Source organism: Rhinopithecus roxellana, chromosome 4 (assembly GCF_007565055.1).
Source record: "Rhinopithecus roxellana isolate Shanxi Qingling chromosome 4, ASM756505v1, whole genome shotgun sequence".
NCBI classification, from domain to species: domain Eukaryota; kingdom Metazoa; phylum Chordata; class Mammalia; order Primates; family Cercopithecidae; genus Rhinopithecus; species Rhinopithecus roxellana.
The window spans coordinates 64,954,602-64,979,052 of record NC_044552.1 but is presented as its reverse complement, the minus strand read 5'-3'; the positions used below and the strand labels follow the sequence as shown (position 1 = coordinate 64,979,052).

At 41.0% G+C, this 24,451-nt stretch overlaps 1 protein-coding gene across 1 annotated transcript; it reads right to left on the bottom strand.

Moving 5' to 3' along the window:
* Positions 1 to 323: 323 nt before the first annotated feature.
* TRIM38 (tripartite motif containing 38) lies at positions 324 to 23,464 on the bottom strand. Its single transcript, XM_010364937.2, has 8 exons — positions 23,285 to 23,464; positions 22,858 to 23,091; positions 18,944 to 19,384; positions 16,627 to 16,722; positions 13,955 to 14,185; positions 12,993 to 13,015; positions 12,784 to 12,896; positions 324 to 2,573 (listed from the first exon to the last, which is right to left on the bottom strand). The coding sequence occupies exons 3-8, from the start codon at positions 19,352 to 19,354 to the stop codon at positions 2,050 to 2,052; spliced, it is 1,398 nt and encodes a 465-aa protein (XP_010363239.1). The 5' UTR covers positions 19,355 to 19,384; positions 22,858 to 23,091; positions 23,285 to 23,464; the 3' UTR covers positions 324 to 2,049.
* Positions 23,465 to 24,451: the final 987 nt, after the last annotated feature.

Sequence of the window (24,451 nt, the reverse complement as noted above, 5' to 3'; positions counted from 1 at the left end):
CCTGCACAAAGGTGGGGTTCCTTGGTTACCCACTGGGTCCTATTCCCCAAGTCTGGGTCAGCATACTCAGACTACAGGGATATAGAACAAGTAAGACTGGGGGATAATCCTTCTGTTGGGGAGAAAAATATTTTTTTTCTATTCATCTTAGGTTCTCCATCTGTGGCCCTATAAAGTAGTCTAACAAAAGACAGATTGACAAGACAGAAACAAAGAGAAGTTTATTAACATGTGCATTGCACAAACACGGGGGAGTACTGAGATGAATACTTAAAGGAGGATTTAGAACTTGGGCCTATATAGCATTTTAACAAAACAATACATTTTTTAAGTGACAAGGAAGAGGAAAAGGACTTTGAGTTACTAGCGCAATAAATTGTGGGAAGGCAACTTCTTCTTTCCTTTTTTTTTTTTTTTTTTTTTTTAAATAAGACTTCTCTGGTACTATGTCCAGGCTGATAAGAGTCTAAAGTCTCTGGTGACTAACCTTTGTTCTTCCTGGAGTAGGAGGATGCCTTCACAATTTCATATCCTGCTTTTAGGCAAATAGGGAGAGTGCAGAGGGGTTTGTTTGTTTGTTTGTTTGTTTTTAATCTATTTTTTTCTCAATTGTCTTCAGCTCAAAATACTTATGCCAAAGATGGCATATTCTGCTACCCTTCACTTGTGAGTTACAACCCAGCCTCTATCATCCTCATTAGAACTTCTGACCCTGGGGAACATGGGCAATAGTCTGAACTCTTTTATGTCTTCCCTTAGGCAGAGATGGAGGCCCAGCCATGCCTCTGACATCTAGACACAACTGTTGCTTCATTTCTCCTATTCTCAGAGGTGATGTCATAGGACCTCAACAGATATCAATAAACATTAATTTTTTTTTTCCTTGAGGCACAGCACGATCTTGGCTTACTGCAACTGCTGCCTCCCAGGCTCAAGCAATTCTCCTCCGTCAGCCTCCCAAGTAGCTGGGATTACGGGCGACTGCCACCATGCCTGGCTAATTTTTGTATTTTTAGTGAAGACGGGGGTTTCACCATGTTGGCCAGGCTGGTCTTGAACTCCTGACCTCAAGTGATCCCCGTGCCTCAGCCTCCTGTAGTGCTGGGATTACAGGCGTGAGCCACCATGCCTGGCCATCAATTTTTATATCAACTCTAAATTATAACATTTAGCAATTTTGTGACTTTTTATGGTCATCATTAATGTTGTTTATGTTTTAGTTGTAGTCCTGTCATTACCCACTCAGGTATGGTAATATGGTCTTTTTCAAAATGAAGTTAAGGTCTATTTGATCTTCTCTGAATCATAATAAGAACTACGAACAGTCATTTCAGCAATAACTATTTACTGAGATTTTAAAATATTTCAAGGTAGCTGGTCCTAGCAGACTGGAAAATACCAACTTCTCTTCCAGAACTGAATCCCCCTTCCAAGTGCAGTTTTACTCATAATTCCCTTTTCATTTGAAGCATCTCATTATAAGCCATTCTTAACCCTTCTCTCACACTTTGCTTGGCTATTTCTCAGGTAGAACTCGGTAAGTCTGGTAGCCTCCAGGACTGCTGCTTAGATTATTAAACAACACGTCAGTGGTTGGAAGAGTCAGCGTTATTTTGATTTTCCTGTTTTGTTTTGTTTGGTTTTAAATGCAGTTGGCGGATAATTGCAGCTTTTTTTCATTCCCCACATGAGTTCAAATGGCAGCAAACAAATTAGGAGAACGCAGACCTTCTGACCTGTGGGTACCACTACTCATCACCTGAAGACCCTTGGAAATCAAAGCCCTGACCCATTAAAGACGGATGGAGACAGCAATGTATGATCATCGCTATTATCTTGCTTTGCCCAAGTCCAGGTTAACCATCTGTGGTATTTTTAGTTTCTAAGTCCATATATTCAACATAAATCAATTAAATATCCACTAAAATCCCAGCATTATTCTAAGTACTAAGGAATTGACAGCGAAGAAAACAGACCAAACGTCTGCCCTTATGGGATTTATATTATTTTCTCTGTGCTGGTTAAACCAAGGAGCTTCTGCTCTTTTCCTTAGTCATCTGGGAGAGGCAGAAACAAAGGAGAATATTGATAAACCTGGAAATAGGGCCGGAGAGTATCAGAGAAGGAAGCCTTTGGGAAGGTAAAGATGTGGCAGCCAGTAGTGCCATTGTAAAAGGATACAACTCCTGCCTCATAGTCCAGAAAAACTCCCACAAGCAGGGGCTGCTCATGCAGATAAAGGAAAGTTGGGGGAGAAGTAAGTGCTACATAGCCTTTCTTTCTGCACAGCCTGAGGGTCCAGAATCCAGACTGAGGCTCTTGCTTCATGCCAGGGCCCCTCTGCACATTTTCCATACAAACTCCTAAATCCCACCCAGTTCCTTCGCCAACATCCACTTCAAAGTAGCGTCTCCCTGAGGTGAAGCCTTCAGAACCCAAGACACAGGGAAAGGCAGTAAATCTCCTGGAAGATATGTCCTGATTCTCCTGGGTGTATCCACGAGTCACTTGTCTCCGATCCTCAGAGAGAATTAGTTCATGATGAGCTGTATCTGGATCCAGAGTCACATTAACTGCAAAACAAAACAAAACAAAACAAAACAAACAAACAAAAATACTTTTGTTGGTGTGAAGAACACAAGTTATTTTAGTTTATTATTTTTTTGAGACGGAGTGTTGCTCTGTCACCCAAGCTGGAGTACACTGGTATTATCTCAACTCACTGTAACCTCCACCTCCCAGATTCAGGCGATACTCCTGCCTCAGCCATCTGAGTAGCTGGGACTACAGGTGTGCACCACCACAACTGGAAAATTTTTTTAAATTTTCTGTAGAAATGGGGTTTCGCCATGTTGACCAGGCTGGTCTCAAACTCCTGACCTCAAGTGATCCACCCACCTCAGTCTCCCAAAGTGCTGGGATTACACAGGTGTGAGCCACCATGCCCAGCCACAAGTTATTTTCAATAAAACCAGCCTGTGTTCAAACCCAAGTATTGTTTCTTATAAACTGTGTGAGCTTAGGCAAAACGTTTAACTCTCTGAGCCTCAGTTTGTTAACTATAAAGTGGAAATTACCATAGTTGTTGCAGAGAATGGTGTGTAGATTGAACAAGCTTATGTTTGCTTAATGCTTGGTAAAATTTCTGGTACATGGTAAGCACCTAATAAGTGGTAGTTGTTGGGGTGATTGGACCCGACACCAGGCCGTGGGGGCTACAAAGTCTGGCAAGGTCAAAGGAATGAGAAAAGACAAGTTAAGAGTGCATACAGTGGGTCCAGGGGGCCAACGCTTGATTGGAGGCTGTGAAGACCCCGAGCTCTGAGAGTCCACACTATTTATTGGTGATCAAACAAAGAAGCAGGTGGTGAGGATGTGAGGGTAAACAAGTGAGGGCGTGAGGACATGGGGGTAGAAAGGTAGTGGTGCATTAAGCGTAGCTGTGATGGTTTAGCATTTTCTTTGACACGTATAGAATATGCTCTGCCACTTGAGATAATAGAGGACATGTTTATGAATAAGAAGCAAGGAACCAACAAGTCTGTGTACATTCCAGAGACTATGAGGGGCTTTATGCCCTGAGCCCTGGGTTCCATCCAAGCCACAAGGGGTTTTAGGCCCTGGGCTTACATTTGTAGTGCGGCAGGGCAGCCTTCCACCCTTTGGCACAGAGCTTGGTGTTCCAAAGGCCACGAGGGGTTCTGGACCCTGGATCCCAGACATCTTCCAAGACTCTTTTACATTATGACAGAGAAGCCAGTCCTGTCTCAGCTCTTCTAGCAACATGTAGTAATAATGATATCATCGACATCATCTTCATCTTAGTTATTCAGGGATGCCAAGGTACAGAACTAACCAGTTAATATGCTTACCATCCTGTCCAAAGTTCTTCTCCCATGCAGGACTTCCAGGAATCATGAAACAGTTGAGCAGAAAGATACCTTTTCCTTTCTCTACTGAATAACCACCAACATTGGGAATCAGAGAAGGAAAATAACTCAGCTGTCTTAGCTTGTTATTGGAAGACCCAGGTCTCATGACACATGCCTAGTCCCATGACTTTTAATTGTAAGCTCTCCTCTTTCCCCTCAGATAATGTTCCATAAGCATTAGTATGAGATAATAATACACCGAGGACCAATATACATGAAAAATATCAGACTAGAATCAAACAAGACAGAAAAAAACTCTGATAACCTAAAGTGAGATACTGGACAGTATGCAGTTTTAGAAATAAAAAAATGGTAATAGGATGTTCTAACAAGAGAGTTAAGAAACCACTGTGCTACTGAGTTAAATGTTGATCAGTTGGTCTGTGACAATTAAGGAATTCAAGTATTCAGAAACATCTCCTGTGCTGGATGCTCTGTTTGTTCTTCCAAATCATTCCCTCACTTTTCCCTGTCATGCTCTGTGCCAGGGAAGGCTGACGTGGACACATTAACCAGGCTTTCTGCCCTCTGGCTTCTGCTTGGTTCAGCCAATGGGAAGCACCAGAGGAGACCATAGGGCACAAAGCAGTAGCCTTGGGAGTATTCAGTACCCCAGTCCCATGCCACTGGCTATGATTTGGAGGGTCTGCATTCCTCTGCCTCTGGGCACACTCTTGTATAGTTACAGCTCCCTACACCTGCCACTTGAGGCCCAGAGGAGGTGATGGCTCTCTAACTGTTCCTAGCTCGATGGCTCTCTAACTGTTCCTAGCTCTGGGCACTTCCTGTTCCTTGTGGATTTCCCAACTCCTCACCTTTGTAAATACCCTCTTTTTCAAACTCTATTCAGTCAGCTCTTATCAGCCTGACTCACAGAAGTTTGGGGTGTCAATTCATATTACCTGAATGACCCAGGAAAACCCATGTTGAGAAATTAAAATGTTTACAGGGTGGTAATACCACTTAAGAGAAAAAGTATCAATTGGATTTTCAAAATTCCACCTATTGGTGTGACACATAAACAAAAACATATAGAAAGATTGGAATTTAAAAGATAGGTAATATAGTCATATACTGTTGTAGTTATGTAAGTATATCAAAAGATATTAAGTCAGAGCATTATTAAGAATGGAAGGAGGGCCAGGTGTGGTGGCTCATGCCTGTAATCCCAGCACTTTGGGAGGCCAAGGCAGGAGAATCACTTGAAGCCAGGGGTTCAAGACCAGCTTGCCCAACATGGTGAAACTCTGGCTCTACTAAAAATACAACAATTAGCTGTGCACTGTGGCACATGCCTGTAATCCCAGTTACTTGGAAGGCTGAAGCACAAGAATCACCTGAACCGGGGAGGCAGAGGTTGCAGTGAGCTGAGATTTCGCCACTACACTACAACCTGGGTGACAGAGCGAGATTCTGTCTAAAAAAAAAAAAGGAAAGAATGAAAGGAGTCACCTAAAAAAGATAACACAATTCTAAACGTGAATGCACTAGTAATATAGTACATTCATGCTTAAAATTGTGTTAATATACAAAGCAAAAACTGTAGAATTATAGGAGAAATTGACAAATCTACAATCATCACCGGATATTTTAACATTCTTCTTTCCATAATTGATAGATCAGGCAGATCAAAAGTAAGGGAAGATATGGAAGGTCTGAACAATCTAAGAAGCCCAATCTCATAGTCAATACATAAAGCTCAGTAATTGTTTAATAATAGTAAGCAGAGAATATGCAGTTTTCTCAGGTATAGATGGAACATGTGCTAACTGAGTACATAATAGTCAGAAAACAGTCTGAACAAATTTCAATAAATCTGTATTACACAGATCATTTTCTCTAGCCTCAATATAAGATTATAAACCAATAATAAAAAGACAACTAAAAAGATTCTAAATATTAGGAAATGTAAACTACTAATAAATCATTACAAGACATATAGAATGGAACAATAATAAAATGTTATTTATAAAAATATACAATGGAGCTAAAGCAGAATTTTAAGGAAAATTTGTAGGCTTTAAATGCTTATCTTAGAAAAATTAATAAACTGAACATTAATGAGCTAAGCATCTAATTTAAATGTTCAAAAGAACATAGAAAACCCAAATATAATTTTTTAAAAAGAAAAAATAGATACTAAACAATGTAACAGTGAAGTTAAAACCAGAATGCAATAAAGAGGAAAAAAAACCCCCAAAAAGTAGCATCTTTAAAAAATAAATAAATAAAATAGACATACCTCTAATGAGATTTATCAAAGTAAGAAGGCACAAATGGAATGAATGCAGAAAATTTTAAAACACTACAGAACTTTATAATAAATCTTATGCTACTAATAAAATTGAAAGCATTGACAAAATTAATACTTCCTAGAAAAAAATATTTCTGAGTAAAACTCATTCAAAAAACAAAGAAAACATGGGCAGACCTAACATTAAAGAAATGAAATCATTACTTTAAATTTTACTGACAGATAATAAAACATGCATCTTTATCAAGCAAAAATGGATTTTGTCAGTTTTATAGGAAATTTAGAAGTCAAGGCATGAGTAATGACAATCTCATACCAAATCTTCCAAAGAATAAAAAATTATGGCACCAGCTTGTAGACAGATATAGAACTCCTGCACAAAATAATATAAATAACAAATCAAATTTTATATATGCATCTATAAATATATGTATATGTATTATATATGTTAACATACACATATCTGTATAGCATATTTTCTACATATTATATATGTATACTATATGTATTTTACAATATATAAATGAAAACCGAATGTTTAATATATTCATTTACATTGTCATATATGACATATATAATATGTTACATCAAAAACATGTACAATAATCAGTGGCTTATGCCTGTAATCCCAGCATATTGGGAGGCTGAGGCGGGTGAATCACTTGAGTCCAAGAGTTTGAGACCAGCCTAGTCAATATGGCCAAACTCCATCTCTACAAAAAATATGAAAAATTATCCTGGCATTGTGGTGCACACCTATAGTCCCAGCTACTCAGGAGGCTGAGGTGGGAGGATCACTTGAGCCCAGGAAGTGGAGGTTGCAGTGAGTCAAGATTGCACCACTACACTCCATCCTGGGTGGCAAAGGGAGACCCTGTCTCAAAAAAAAATTAAAAATTAGCCGGGTTTTGTGGCCTGTGCCTGTAGTCCCAGCAACTGGGGAGGCTGAGGTGGGAAGATCACTTTAGCCCAGGTGGTCGAGCCATGATCGCACCACTGTACCACTTGGCTTGGGCAACACAGTGACAGCCTGTCTTGAAAAAAAAAAAAAGAAAAAAATATATATATATAAACACACACACATACACACAGTAATCTATATATACATTATATGTACGAATCAATGCTTGACTTTTTATATATAATATATATTACATATTATTAGATATATAGTATTCCTTCCCTATAGAAAGATAGATAGATACAGATATAGACATAGTATCCTCTCTCTATCCATATTAGAGAGAGGATACTATATATATATATCTATAGTATATAGAGACTTGCTGTCTCAAAAAAATTTAAAAATCAGCCAGATATGGTGGCCCATGCCTGTAGTCCCAGCTACTGGGGAGGCTGAAATGAGAGGATCGCCATTGATCCTCTCATTGGTTGAGCCATAATCGCACTGCTGCACCACTCAGGCTGGGAGATGGAGCGAGAGCTGAGGTGGGAGGATATAGATATAGACATACAAATAAATATATATAGAGAGAATACTATGTGTGTGTGTATATATATATTATGAAGACACTGGTGGGATGATTTCATTACCAATTGGACCAAAAATCCAGGTGTGGAGTCAACATGTGATGTTGTTGTTGACTAAGCTGGCAGAGCACTGGTCATAGTTACGGGAAAAGAAGGTCTCCAATGAAGCATACTTAACAAAATATATGAACTTGCTTTCCATGTAGAGAGTTCTGGTGTGTATGTAGCCTCCTCTCACTAACCTAGCAATTGTCTTCATCATCATTATAATGCTATCAGAGCATAAATGACAGCTAAAATTTTTGTCTTTTTCTTCTTCTTCCTCTTCCTCCCCCTCCCCCACCTCCTTCTTTTCCTCCTTCTCCATTTCCTTTTTTTTTTTTCTTTTTTTGAGATGGAGTCTCACTCTGTCACTCAAGCTGGAGTGCAGTGGCACAATCTCAGCTCACTGAAACCTCTGTCTTCTAGGTTCAAGCAATTCTGCCTAAGCTTCCTGAGTAGCTGGGACTACAGGTACACACCACCATGCCTGGCTAATTTTTGTGTTTTTAGTAGAGATGGGGTTTTACTATGTTGACCAGGCTGGTCTCGAACCCCTGCCCTCAAGTGATCCTCCCGCCTCGGCCTCCCAATGTGCTGGGATTACAGGCGTGAGCCACTGTACCTGGCCTCCTCCTTTAAGAGACAGGGTCTAGCTCTGTTGCCCAGGCTGGGTACAGTGGTGTGACCATAGCTTACCGCAGCCTTGAACTCCTGGGCTCAGGAGATCCTCCTGCCCTAGTCTCCCCAGCAGATGGAACTACAGGCATAGCACATGGGGCTAATAAAATTAATTAGGTGATAAAATTCACTGCCCACTGATGACTAAGCTCTTTGGAAACAGAAGACACAGACTTTGGAGGAAAATGTGTCTACTTAATTTTGAAACCCTATTTATCATAAAACAGGATGAAAGTGCAAAATGCCATCCACATGCCAGAAGACATCAGCCATAGTAAGTTCCCAGCCGGGCGCGGTGGCTCAAGCCTGTAATCCCAGCACTTTGGGAGGCCGAGACGGGTGGATCACGAGGTCAGGAGATCGAGACCATCCTGGCTAACACGGTGAAACCCCGTCTCTACTAAAAAAAAATGCAAAAAATTAGCCGGGCGAGGTGGCAGGCGCCTGTAGTCCCGGCTACTCGGGAGGCTGAGGCAGGAGAATGGCGTGAACCCGGCTGAGATCCGGCCACTGCACTCCAGCCTGGAGGACAGAGCGAGACTCCGTCTCAAAAAAAAATAAAAAAAATTAAAAAAAATAAGTTCCCATAAATCAATAAGGAAAATAATCCCAATAAAAATTATTAAACCACAGTAAATCATGGGTAAATCACAGAAGCCTGAAGTGCTAATGGACATACAAAAATAATCTCAATCTCACTACTGAAATCAGAAAAGCACAAATTAAGTTCACAATTAGGTACCATTTTAAATCCGTAAGACTATCAAAATCAGAAATTATATAAGTAAAGACTCAGGGAGTTTTGGAGGAGTGAGAGCTCTTATATTGCTGGTGGGGTAGAATTGGAACAATTTCAAGATCTGTAATATCTGGTAAAATTATGATGTGCATCCCTCATACCAGCATGTCATTCCAAGGTATCTCCCTGGAGGAAACATTCACAGGACACAAAGAAGCATGGATAAGAATGTTCACAGTAGTATTGTTAGCAACAGCAACAACAACAAAAAAACCCGACTCTACACACAACCTCAATGCCCAGTCCATAAGGCAGTGGATTAAATACACTTCAGGCTGGAGATGGTGGTTTGTGCCTGTAATCCCAACACTTTGGGAGGCCGAGGCGAGAGGATTGCTTGAGCCTGGGAGTTCAAGACCAGCCTGAACAAAATAAAGAGATATTGTTTCTACAAAAAGAAAAAAAAAAATTTAAAATTAGCCAGATGTGGTGGTGCTTGCCTGTGGTCCCTGCTTGTGGTCCTAGCTACTGGGGAAGCTGATGTGGGAGGATTGCTTAAGCCCAGGAATTTAAGGCCGCAGGGAGCCATGATGGGGCCATTGCACTCCAGCCTGGGTGACAGAGTAAGACCCTGTCTAAAAGAGATAAGTAAATAACACTTTGTATTTTCTGCCACATTGCAGAATGGTAAGAGAGTGGTTTCTAGACTCTAGACTCTTTCTACGCCTACCGTCTAGTTATGAGATCCTACAACACTCACTTAACCTCTCTCTGTCATGTTTCCTTATCTATAAAGCAAAAATGCCCCATATAGGGAGGACTATGATATAATAAAACAAGATCCAAGAAAACTAAAGCTTTTCTAATCTGTCACAGACTAAAAAGTGTTCAGTATATGTGAGTCATTATTCCTGGTGCTGGTAGGAGTTATGTTACAACTTTGAGTCAAGTAATATGGTACCATATATTAAGATTAACAATAACTTCAGCAATTCCAGTTTGGGGTATGCTCCCAAAAGAAATGAAAGCACCAGGATAAAAGGGTGCGTGGACTAGAAAGTTATTGTAGCAACGTTGTAATAACTAAGTTCTAGAAACAGCCTGAAGCTCCATCAGTAGGGATATGGTTACATATATTTATTATATACTTATGGAATATTAGACATAAAAAAGTAACGAGTAACATAGAAGAGACAGTGTATATGTATTACATGTTTGTACAAACTTAGGGAAAGATATAGGTTACCCTACCTAGAGAAGTCAGATTGGAGAGGGGTGGGAGAAACCTTGAACTTTCTGTTTATATTCTTTATATTGTTTGACTGATTAAAATTTATTTGTTGCATCTGCTTGAAGGCAATGTAAAATAAAATAAATAAACATACATTTAAAAATAAAAATAAAATTTATTCATATTACTTTTGTAATAAGAGAAATTTTAGGCCAGGTGCAGTGGCTCACACTTGTAATCCTAGCACTTTGGGAGGCCGAAGCGGGCAGATCACGTGAGGTCAGGAGTTCGAGACCAGCCTGGCCAACATTGTGAAACCTCATCTCTACTAAAAATACAAAAATCAGCCAGGGGTGGTGGTACGTACCTGTAATCCCAGCTACCCCGGAGGCTAAGGCACTGGAACCCAGGAGGTGGAGGCTGCAGTGAGCTGAGATTGTGCCACTGCAAGCCAGCCTGGGCAACAGAGCGAGACTCCATCTCAAAAAAAATTTAAAAAAAAGAAAAATTTTAATAAACAGTGTTTAAGAGAGGAGAAATATTTAGTTAAAAGATAAGCCCATTTAAGAAATAGTTTCACTTGACCCGGAAGGTGGAGCTTGCAGTGAGCCGAGATCATGCTTCTGCACTCCAGTCTGAGCGACAGAGCGAGACTCTGTCTCAAAAAAACAAAAAAAGAGTTTCACTTGAACCATATTATGATTCCTTCTGTAAAAGATGAGAGTAGGCAAATGAACTCAGTGAAATCCCAGCAAAACTTATACAAAGTCTTGTTTTTCCTTCCTGTCATCTGTATAGGATGAAATACAGAGTGCTTTTGGGTTTTGTTGTTGTTTGTTGTTGTGTATTTGAGGGGAACACAGGTCTATAATTCCTTATCTGAAATCCCTGGAACAAAATGGGCTTTGCAATTCAAATTAGTTCAGAAGTTATAGAGGCAAAAAAAAAAAAAATGCATATACTCTAAAGTTCAACCCCATCAGGGCCTAAGGCAGAGCCGTGTAATCAAATTCATCAATATATCTGCAGCAAAACATTTATTCAAATTAAGTGGGATAAATAAAGACTTTTAAATAGTCTCATCTCAGTGCAGTTCAGGGTTGGCCACTGTGGAAGACAGACTCAAGGGTGGCCTTCTATGATTCCTCCTCTTAGTGTTCACACCCTCATAAAATTCCTTGCCTTTGAGTGTGAGAAGGGCTTATGAATTGCTTTTGACCAATAGGACACGGCAAAGATGATGGAATATAATTTCTAAGATTACATTTCATTATGTAAGACTCCATCTTGCTATCAGATTTTCTCTAAAGAGTCTGTCTCCTGAGCTCTCTCTGAAGAAATAACTGGCCATGTTAGAAGCCCATGTGCAAAGAGCTGAGGGGTGGCCTGTAGAAGCTGAGGGCAACCTCCAGCCAACAGCCAGAAATAACCAGGGCCCAAAGTCCTGCAACCATCAGGAAAGAAATTCTGCCTGCTACCTCAGTGAGCTTGGAAGTGGATTCTTCCTTAACCTAGCCTCCGGGTAAGAACACAGCCTGACCAACATCTTAATTGCAGCCTTGTCAGACCCTAAGTGGTGGGCCCAACTAAGCTGTGCCCAGATTCCTGAACCACAAAAATTGAGATAATATATGGGTGTTGTATTAAGGTTCTAAATTATTGTAATTTGTTTGTACTAATAGATAACTAATATAACCACCAAATCATTTCAGGTTAGGCCAGATTTTTGCAGCCAAATGAATCACGATAAAACTTTCTATTTTCAGGGATTTTTTGATTTTGTACTTATGGATACAAATTTGTGAAAGTATGGTCAGTACTGATTTAAAAAAATCAAGGGAGCAGGAAACTCAGTAAATGGTTCTAACATTTCGGAATCTGTAAATTGGTTGTAACATTTATCATCTGTGTTATCTAAGTCAAGTTCCTAAAATATGTCAATGATAGGCTGTCATACTCACCTACCTTTCTTGCATTGCTCTAAGAGTTGACTGATCTATTAATAAGAAACACTATGATAAGATCTAATACCAGGATGTGGTATTATGATCATGTGTCAGTTACGGTGCTAAGCACTTCGTACATGTTGATGCATTTAATTTTGATGACAACTCAATGAAGTGGGAGCTGTTAATATTTTCATTTTTCAGAGGGGAAAACCAAGTCACTTGGAGTAATATGGGGAATAAGTGAAAGAAGAAGAATTTGAAAGGTTTGCGCAGATAATCAGAATGCAATGCTCACTCACATCTAAGCAGTGAATCATACATACTAACTAGAGAAGGTATGAAAGCGCTACTGAAATTAACCAAACAACATCTCTGGCTGTGAGCCTGCTGAGGGACAGGTGGTAAACTTGGTTACTGCATAAGGCCCCTTCCATCCACAGTATTTAGGAATTCTTTAGTGCACATACCTCGATGACTGCTTAACATTTTCTTCACATCAAAGTAAAGCTCGGAAACATTGCACATAGTATGAAGTTCCAAGGAGACGGCCTCTGATGTTTCCAGCTTCACAGCCCAACTCCTAGAACAACCAGACATCAGAGATTTCTTCAGAGGTGCATTCCATCCAGTTCTATACACACACACCCCTCCCCTCCTGCATTCATACAGGACTTACCTGCTCAAAGTGTCATTCACATTCTATAAAGAAACAAAAAGAAAAGATGAGCATGGGAACATCGGTATTTCATGGGGCTTGTCATGCAGGGCTATTCTTCTTTGCTTTTCCCAAATAAGTAAAGAGAGTTACCCCGGTCTTAGATATTGATGGATACCCAAATAGAGTAATTCCCACAAGTCTTAGCTGTTGATGGATACCCAGATGGAATAATTCCTACCAGCTTCTGGGAGATTCAGCATGGCAGGATGTTTATCAACATTTGCATCTCTTCTCATCCTTGCTGAAGCATGAGGGCCAGGAGCTTTGTCCATGCTCCCTCTGTCAAGACTAGCTTTTGGTGATCGGATTTCCTTCACAGTGAGCCCAGATTAGAGAACACATATCATAAAGGTCCTTAGCAGTGAATCCATGCACAGCCCTGAGACTGGGCCACTAAGATGGTGGTAACAGGTATCACACAGTGGTAAAGCAATCATGCTATACACTCAACCTTACCGTATAGTCAGCAATCCTGTTAGTTAGAACCAGAATTAATGGCTCCAGATGTTTATCTTCATACAGATAGAGCTGTAGATTGTACCATAACAGCTCTGGAGCAAGGGTTCTACAAGCAAGTCGGAACAGGTTATCACTCATTTTGGCTGCCCCACTTCATCACCCATCAGTCACCTAGCAGAGTATTTCAGGAGAGAGTTGACAGCCAGGTTCTGTGCACATGGGCCAAGGAGACAAACAGTGGTGAATGTTATCCCATGGTTCCATTTGGCCAAACTACGTTCCCTCAGAAGTTTATTTTTCTAATTGACATAAAGGTACCCCATAGATTAGTGAAGGCCAGCCTGATGGCACTGATGTATATCTAAAAGAAACATTACTCTATCTTCCCATGCTTCATTATCATTCTCCTTTAATAGCACAATAACATACCTTTTTTCCCTACTCCAAATAAACAGCCTCACCTGCAGCAATTTCTGGGCTGAGCCCTGACATTTTTCCTCCAGTTCCTGAATATGGCTCTTGAGTTCATTGCTCTTCAGCCCCAGGCCAACCTCATAGTCCCTCAGTCTACTCAGAGTCTGTTGTTCTTCTTTCTCCAGTCTCCATAGATAAGACTTCTCTTCCTCATATAGGAAACACTGGAGATTCTTAAAGTCAGACTGGATTTTTTGTCTCTGAATCTGTACCATCTCCTGGAGTCAAGAAAGTATGGTCAAAAGGTGGAAATAAACCAAATGTCCATCTACGGATGAATGGATAAACAAGAATGAAAGTCTGACACACGCTACTACATGATAAGCCTTGAAGACGTTCAAGCAAAATAAGCCAGAAACAAAAGGGCAAATATTGTAAGACTTTGCTTATACAAGGTATCTAGAATAGTTAAGTTCATAAAGACAGGAAGTAAAATAGTGGTTACAAGGTGTTGGCAAGATGGGAAAACGGAGTTACTGTTTAATGGGTAGTGAGCTTCAGTTTAGAAGATGAAAGATGAAACTGAGCTGCAGTTTGGAAATGGGAATGGTGATGGTTGCACAACAATGTAACAATGTAAAAGCACTTAATTCTACTGAACTATATACTTAAAAGTGGTTAAATGCTTAAGTGTTATATATATTTTCACACACACATACACAATCAGCCACTGGGACATTATTTTCTCATGAGTCACTGAAGCTGGAAGAATGTCCCCAGTTTCCTGCTGCAGAGTCATGTGTGGGAGGCAGGCACTCAGACGTGGAAGAGGTTGTCTCAGATTCCTTATAGTCACCCAATTAATTTCCTTATTCCTCAGCCAAGACACAGGAGAAAGCTGGGTTAGGAGTGCTAGATAACTTAATTATGAAACTAGGGCTAAGTTCAAACACTTTATCAGTTACAAGGATAAAAATAAATTTTTACTTATGATTTAAGAAGTTAGATTTCTGAGTCTGAGTGATTTTCTTGAAGTAAAAGCTTATAATGAACATTACCAAGACTGGATTTTAAGACAACCAGGCTGGTAAGAGGGTCCATAATTCTTGGCAGGGGGAGCTCTGAGTTTGGCAGGTATTTATTATGGTTAACTGAGAAATATTTTTCTACTACCCTAGCGTCATCTTAAGCATTGCTATGTGTAAGACTGACAGAAATCAAGTGAAAGTCTCATCTGAGGAGATGTAAAGTTGCAATTTCCATTAATGCTATCTAAATTAATGCAGTGGGAGTGTGTATTCAGGGCAACTTGAATCTATGTTCTCAGACTGCAGTCTTCAAACATGGCCCAAATAAACTCTCCACTTATCTTAAAAAATAAAAATTAAAAAATAAAAATAAATTCACACAGTGTTTCGATGACTACAATGTAGAAGAAGGGTCTTTGACTTAGGATGAGGTGGAATTTTTGTGTAGGAGACAGGTACAGCTTTAACTCTTGTATAGATGGGTTTTCATATATGTTAGTTACAATCAAGGTCTTCCCCATTGCCCAAGATCCTAGAAATGAGGGAAGTAAGAGTGTACTCAGGAGCTCAAGAGCAACATCCACAAACAAAGATCAGGGTAGAGGTTAGAAAGGACCCCTGAAAGAGGGAAAATCGGTGATCAGCTTTGTGGGATTTTACTGCAAGCTAGTGAATTATATAAATATAAAGGTTGGTGCAAAAGTAATTGTGGTTTTTGCCTTTACTTTAATGGCAAAAACCGCAATTACTTTTGCATGAACCTAAATATTTCCATGAAAGAATGTGGCTCTGATAATGTGGAGGTTGGTCAGCCATGGAAATAGTCTGAGAGACCCTGCAGTTTGTAGTTGCAAGTGTGTAGGTTGTTGCATTACTTATGATGTACTTATAAATCAAGTATAGGCCAGGTGCAATGGCTCACATCTGTAATCCCAGCACTTTGGGGGGCTGAGGTGGGTGCACGAGGTCAGGAGATCGAGACTATCCTGGCCAACATGGTGAAACCCTGTCTCTACTAAAATACAAAAAATTAGCCAGGCATGGTAGCGCATGCCTGTAATCCCAGCTACTCAGGAGGCTGAGGCAGGGGAGTTGCTTAAGCCCAGGAGGTGGAGGTTGCAGTGAGCTGAGATTGCACCACTGCACTCCAGCAAGACTCCATCTCAAAAAATAATAATAATTAAAAAAGAAATAAATAAAGTATATTTCCTTCATCAGCCTCATGAGCTTGAGTAGTATGAATTTCAATCTGGAGTGATCCTGTTTTTTAAGTGTCCACAAAGGTTGGTTTCTGTACCTGTAAAGTTGCGAGCCAGATGCTCCGCTGTGGTAGAAGTGCCAGGGTAATGAGTTGAGGCCTGCAAACCAGGTTTATTTTGAGGTATTTAAAGTTTGAGACCCAGTTAATGCTTTTTCTAGGTAAATAGGCATACCAATTCTGCTTCTTCTGACTGAAGTATCAGGAATCCCAGCCAACTACAGTTTAAAGATGGAAGGAGTTGGTGCTAAATTCTCATGGATGTAAACCTGGAGCCAGGGGCATAAATACAAATAATGGTTTTTTCCTTGGGTTTCATTTTTTTGATCTGGTTTAGTGAGAATAAATCATCATTGTGATTTTCCTCAATCATCCCCTATGCCTAAGCTCTAGAATGGAAAATAGCTTGAGATCAATGAAGTCAGATTCTTACTTTCCATTTAGTTATTCGTATTGCTGTGGACAGCCTCTGCTCCGTACATCTGTCTTCAAGTTGCCTCAATTTTGTCACAGCTTTCTGGAGCTTTTCCTGAAGGAAAAATTTGATAAGTGAAGCCTATTCAATGTGACTCTTCATTAGGGACCTAGGGGGAATCCCAGTTTTCTAAGATATATTTGAATAATAGTGAATATTTATTGAGTCCTCCTTGTTTTTTGCTAGAGAGCATGCTAAAGGCTATATGTGCAGGAACATACTGATCCCCTTGGCAACCCTGAATAGTTGGTAGGATTTTAAACATCATTTCTATGCTGTAGAAAATGAGACTAAGAAAGGGGTAAAATAACTTGCCCAAAGGGCTATGGCTACCAGCTGGGGGAGCATTGCACCCTCATCTGCTGACCCAGAGCCTGAGATACACCCTCCACTAGAGTCTTGCCAGGAAAAAGTTATATATAGAACAAGGTAATCATCATCTAAAAGATTTTGTAAAATAACATGCTGAACCAAGCAAAACCGATACCAGTGTTTGGCACACATGAAATTTTGTGTCTTATGAGTCATGAAAAATCAGGATGCCAAGTGATTTGAAGCTGACCCAAATTGCTAATTGTAATCAATGCTAAAAGAATTGTCTCCTGTCCTCTCTAAACCCAACAAGTATACTCATTAATTCTCGAGCATTCTCAGGAAAGGGCTCTATGTAACTGTTTTAGCAAAAGATGACATTGTCCTTGCTGTATGCCAAGTGCTATTCTATGCATTCTATATTTTAATGTCCTCAAAGCTTATAACCACCTCCTGTGTGTGTGTTTTAGGGAGAGAGGACACTGCTATTATCCCCATTTACAGATGGGGAAACCAGGGTGTCAAGACATTAAATAACGTGCCCAAAATTGCCCATCTAGTAAGTGACCAAACTCAATTGCAACATAAGCAGCCTCCTTTCCTTACTACTTGGTGGAAAAGTAATTCAAATTGGAATATCATCATTGTAGTTATTAGCTGTTCCATGGAGTTTAAGGAAGAGCTGCCATGAGCTGAGTGGGGGTCAGGATTGACATGTCCTTAGAAGGACTTAGAGCCTTCATACAAACCACCTCTGCCTCATGGAGGACAGAATAAGGAGACTGACACAGGGGGCAACATTTTCTTCAAATCTAGGCAGGACAGAAAAGGAAAAGGGACATCAGGACTAGGCCCATTCCTCCATGCTGCCAACAGCAAAGTCCCTCCTTCCTTAATATGCTTTCTGGCAAGAAGCCTGGATGGTACACAAAACCTCTCCCTCTGCTTCACCTTCCACAACCAAGCATTTCCAAATCTTTTACTCTTCTTCCTGAATCTTGCTTAAAATCTGCCCTCTCCTCCCTTTCTTATATGGATAGTTTGAATTTTACTCCTTGATATTCCTTTTATTATAGACATGCCAGAGTAGCTGGGCACAGTGGTTCATGCCTCTAATCCCAGCATTTTGGGAGGCTGAGATGGGAGGGAGACCAGGGGTTTGAGGCCAGTATAAGCAAGAAAGCCAGACCATGTCTGTACAAAAAATAAAAAAATTATCCGGGTATAGTGGTGCATTCCTGTAATCCTAGCTATTTGGGAGGCTGAGGTGGGAGGATTGCTTGAGCCCCAGGAGGTTGAGGCTGCAGTGAGCCGAGACTGCACCATTGCACTCCAACCTGGGACACAGAGCAAGACCCTATCTCAGAAAAAAAAAGTATAGGTACCAGAGTGATATTTTCAATGTCACTGACCCTTCATTCCCCAAATGAAAATCCCCCAATAGGTGTTCAATTTTTATGTGTCCTTCAGGAGTTACTTCTGAGATGAACCACTCCCTGCCCTAAATGTCCCTCCCCACCACCAAAACCAGGGACCTCCAGGCAGACATTTTTGATAGTTTATCTTCTTTACTAGACTGTAGATACCTAAAATGTAATGGGTCTTTCTTCCCTGTTTTCAGGCCCTACTGCATGGTTTTACATATTGTGGTTTTTCAAATGATATTCATGGTGTGAAGCAAGAAAAAATGCGGGTGTTTGGTTTGAGAACAACCTGTTCTAAAGCAAGGAGAAATTCATCATAACACAAATGGATAGAGATGAGTCCAACCATCCCATTGAAGGTCAGAATGGACAGTCTAGATAATTTAGCAAGAAATCATCATAAACTATTTTTCAGAAGAATGACATGATGAAAGCTGTATTTCCAAGCCATAATGTTAGGTTTCAGGCTAAATCATCTCAGCTCCTGGGAGCAGGATAAGATTTGGTACTTACCAAGGCCCCCTGACCCACACACTCACCTTGTAGCCCTGGCATACATCTTCAACAAGAGCTGTGGTGTGCCCTTTGTGCTGCGGTGCCCGCTCACAGCGCCAGCAGATGAGCTGCCCCTCGTCTTCGCAGAACAGGTGGAGCTGCTCTCCGTGTTCCTCACATGACATCTCTTGATCCATCTCTTTGAGGGCTTCAATGAGGCTTCCCAGCTGCTTGTTCGGTCGGACGCTATCCATGTGAAATGGAGCCCGACACTGGGGACAGCAGAATGTCTCCTGCTTCAGTCGCTTTTGGCTTGGGTTTTTAAAGAAGTCCGTTATGCACAAGTGGCAGTAGCTGTGTCCACAGTTGATGCTTACTGGATTCGTCATCAGGCTCAGGCAGATGGAGCAGGTGGCTTCCTCCATCATCTTCTTGGTGCTGGTGGTTGAGGCCATAGCTTTTATTGAAAAGCTCCAATATGGGCTCTAGAGATGGAGATGAAGCAGCCAGAATTTTTACCATGAGGAAAAACACCTCACCTGCACCTCTATGTGATGAGCTGGCTGCTACTGACTTCCATAGGTCTTGAAGGTTTTCCTTCCAACCCCTATTATCTCATTTTGTATTGAAGATAAGAGGACTTAAAAGGAAGAAGCTGAGGCTGAGTTTGTTTGGGCCACGTTTGAGAACAGCAACCCAGATGCAGAGTTTCAAGTTATCCTCGTTAGCAAGCAGTTGCAAGTGGTTATTTAAAGGGGAAAAAAAGCAGTTTTAAAGCCGTTTTAAAATTGTTTACCAAGAATTTACATTAAAATAGCATAAGCTTTTGATTGGCTGTACATTGTTCTTTTTATTACAAATCTCAGGAACGTGTAGGTAATAGATGAGGCAGCCAGTCAGGAAAAAAATGCTTTTAAACATGCGGTCTTAACTGAAGATCCATACTCCTGTCTCACTGGTCCTGATAAATTCTGCATACCTTACATAGCTCAGACTGCTAAACTATTTTTCTTTTCTCAGTCTTCTAATTTTTTTTTTTTTCTAATGAGACAGAGTCTCACTCTGTCACTCAGACTGGAGTGCAGTGGTGCGATCTCGGCTCACTGCAACCTCCGCCTCCCGGGTTGAAGTGATTCTCCTGCCTCAGCCTCCTGAGCAGCTGGGCCTATAGTGGTGCGCCACTACGCCCAGCTAATTTTTGTATTTTTTAGTAGAGACGGGGTTTCACTATGTTGGTTGGCCAGGATGGTCTCGATCTCTTGACCTCGTGATCCACCTGCCTCAGCCTCCCAAAGTGCCAGGATTACAGGAATGAGCCACTGCACCCGGGCTCTTTTTCTTTTCTTATGAGACAAGTTCTCACTCTCTTGCTCAAGCTGTAGTGGAGTGCAGTGGCATGACCACCGCTCACTGCAGCCTCAACCTCCTGGGTTCAAGCAATCCTCCTGCCTCACCCTGGCAGAGTGGCTGGGACTACAGGCATGTGCCACCATGTCCAGCTAAAGTCTTCTCTCCAGAAAGAAGAAATGCATTAGAATTTAGAGGACGCATAAACATCTAGCTGTGTAGCTAATACAGTAGCCACTATCATGAATGGGAATTTAAATTTAACTTAATAAAAATTAAAATGAAAACATTTAGTTTTTCTGTTCCACTTGCCACATTTCGATTGCTTAATAGTTGCATGTGACTAGTGGCCACATAACAGCCTCAATATACAACATTCCGTTATCACAGAAAGTTACCTTGGACCAAGTGCTGGGAGAAACAACGCAGGCTTCCTCACAAAAGCTGTAAAAGAGAGAACTCAGGGAGTGTGAAACTCTTTCCTATTCTAGTCAACTTCAAGAATAATTGGTACCAGGCCGGCATGGTGGCTCACGCCTGTAATCCCAGCACTTTGGGAAGCCAAGGCAGGCGGATCACCTGAGATCAGGAGTTTGAGACCAGCCTGACCAACATGGCAAAACCTCATCTCTACTAAAAATACAAAAAGTTAGCGGGGCATGGTGGTGCACACCTGTAATCCCAGTTGCTCAGGAGGCTGAGGAAGGAGAATCACTTGAGCTCTGGAGTGGGAGGTTGCAGTGAGCCCAGATTACACCACTGCACTCCAGCCTGGGTGAAAGGGCGAGAATCTGTCTTAAAAAAAAAAAAAGAATAATTGGTACCAGAATTACTCTTTGTAATTGGTAGTAACACTCATGCAATTGGGTGATCTGTGACAGAGTCCACTGAAGGAGTACGAGGAGCTTCACCCCAATATATGACTCCCTGGTGTAATGAGTATTTTGAATTAAAGGCCCTTAGAGATCAGCAGTTGCTGGAAGAGACTTTTCCCCTATCTACATAAAGACCTGTCAGACTAGACAAAAAGAACAATTGTTTTTCCTTCCAACCCCTATTATCACATTTTGCACTGAAGAAAAGAGGACTAAGAATGTAACCAGACCTAATCAGACACTTTCACAAAATAATGTCTGTCTCTCAGGCTCATTCGTTTTCCAAAGAGAACCATTTACGAGTTAAACTCTGTTCCTCCATTCATTCATCCTCCTGAATATTCATTTATTATCCCTAGTAATCATTTACTGCCCCTCAACAGAATTACCTATATTTTCCTGATATCACCCTTCCCCTCTGAAATAAGGCTATATAAGTATTTGTATTTATAGATATATAAATATTTAAGGCTATATACTTATATAAGGCTATATAAGTATTTGTATTTATCCATATATAATGTATACATATATAAATATGTATAAATATATAAATATTTATACATATATAAATATTATTTATACATATTTTATACTTATATATTTATACATATATAAACAAAACATTTTTATATTATATACATACATATTTATACTTATGTATTTATACATATGTATAAATATTTATACATAAGTATGTATAATACATAAGTATTTATAAATAATTTATAATACATAAGTATTTATAATACATAAGTATTTATAAATAAGACTATATAAGTATCTACCCCCATTGGAAGAGGGGGTAATCACTCTGTGATTCTAGCCCATGTACATGTTAATAAATTTGTATGCCTTTTCTCCAATTAGCCTGCCTTTTGTGAGTTGATTTTTCAGTGAACTTTCAGAAGGCAAAGAGGAAGTGTTCCCTTGGCTTCTACACCATCATGACGATCAAATTTGACTCCACCTCAATCCCCCCATCCCCCACAAGGAACAACAACCAACACTGGTTAATAAGGTCGGTTGTTTTTTGGTTTTTGGTTTTTTTGCTTTTTTTTTTTTTTTTTTTTTTTTTTGCTTTTAGGAGCAGAGGTATAATAGGCAAAAGAAAGAGAAAGGAGAATAGTGAATATTTCTCTCTCCTGCAGAGAGAGAGGGGTGCCTAAGTGGGACTTCCCTGGTTAATAAGGTCTTTCTAGAGACCCAACCAGGAGGGTAATGGAAGCAATCGAGGCAACCAGAACAACCAGAAGAACTAGTTTATCCTTTTTGTGCCCTCTCCCTAAACTGAGGGAATGAGAATTGGAAAGAAGGCTGCAGAGCAGAGGGTTTGGTCCTAAGGAGCAGTTATTTCTATGGGATCAGAGCTCCTGTAGAACTGGGAAGTTTACTACTAATATCTCTTCTCCAGGACAGGACCTATCTCAAGAGACATGTTCAGAGTGATTGCACCATAAAGAGTTTGCAGACCCAAGGAGGTAGGGAAGGCAGAAAGAAGATGGAGGAGGCCAGGGATAGGCAACAGAGGGGTGGCCAGGAGCAAAAAAGCCTGCCTCTTCTGAGAACCTAGCTGGGCTCTCCCTGTATCCCCCATCTCTCCCCCTGCCAGCCCCCACACCCCTACTCCTGAGAGCTGCTCTAGGACAGGGCAGAGTCAGGAGGAAGTTTGAAGAGTAACTCTTCTTTTAAATGACAGTGCCTAGAATAAAAAACAGTAATTTAATTACAGTTACCGTGTAGGCTGATTTCCTGTCACAACCAGATCAGTCTCTTGAAGCCACACAGAATTTCTTCTGATGATGTCTGGTCCTTGGCGGGCTACTTCCTCCAGTGATACACCAGGCCCCTCTCTGCTAGGGTCACCGCGCTCCTGGGGAGAAGGGGCTCCCCTGCTTCCAAGGCTCCAGGGTTCCTGTCCTGGGCCCCACTTACCTAAGTTCTGAATCTTCTGAGATTTGGTGTAAAGTCTGGTGAAACAAAGAGCAGGAAAGAAGCGAGAGCTGTAAAACAAAGAAAGTCCTGACCATTTTCAGAGTTGGAGTGGCCCTGCTGTCAGGAAATACATTCCTCACCCCACCTGCCACCAGGACACACTCACATATCCATAGAGAAAACCTTAGCCTGGACCTTTTCCATAACCTTCACTGCTCAGACACTTACATATTCGCTGCTGGTCCCCTCTGTAGCTGCCACTTCCTGGGTCAGGAAGTTAACTCAGACTGGATTAAATTGAGAAGTGAAACTACTGTGGGAGGCGGGGCTAATAAGATTTAGGAGAAAACTAGGGACGTTGCTCATATCATTTGCACTCAACCTCTCTGGTAAAGGAGGAGAAACGTAGGGGAAAAAAATCCTTCTTTTACAGCAATAAAAAGAAGGAACCAATTAATAACCCAGTAAGCTATCATGTGACCCCAACACAGAGTATCTAAAAACAGGAAGCCTGCAGAGGATCAGTCACAGACTCTGATTTGAGATCTTTCTACTTTTGCCACCAACTCCCTTGGGAGTCCTTAAGCCTTCCTAGCTGATGTTACTTTTTGCTATTTCTGGGTTGCTTGTGGTTCTATAACTGCTCTGAAGGGTGTGGTGGAAAAAGGGGTGGTAACAGCAGTAGGACTCACTGGCATCACAAAATTCATCTGAGTCAGCTTTCTATTCTTCTCTGTCCCGTTCTGTGTCTTGTTTTTCTCCTTGCTGTCCTTCTGCAGGACTCAGATCTTCTTCAATAGCCGTGGTCAGCCAGGACAGAAAATGGGAGTCACTAATGGCCCAGCAGTGAGTGCCCCCAGCTTAGAGCTGTGTGGGATCCCTGGGACCATCACTCTGTTTTGTGCTCTGTGGAGAAAAGGTTGTGGGGTCCAGGGCCAAGTCCTTAATGACTCACCTCCAGCTTCTCCACTTCAATATGAAAGGAAAAGTACTATCACTATCCAAGTTAGAATTATTATTTCATGCGGAAAAAAGATGGATTACTATCTCACAATAAGAGCTTGTCACATTTATAAGTCTCAGGTGTAAGAGGCATTTATGATAAGAACATAGTAAATGCTGGCCTAAGTAGATGCAGTGGTCCAAGGGAACCAATAAGAGGATCTCAGGACACAGGTGGGAGGAGAAATGAAACTTGAATTCTGGGCGCCACTGGCCTGTCTGGGCCCCTGGCCTGTCTGCTGACCCTGATAGCCAAGGGAACATGGAGTTTGGCCCACCTGCAATCCCTCTGGTCCAACCACTCAAAATAAAGGCAAGATTGGAAAACATGTTCCTTTCTTCCTATACCAAGCAGAAGACACTTCAGCACTGCACCCTCCTGGATGCTCACAG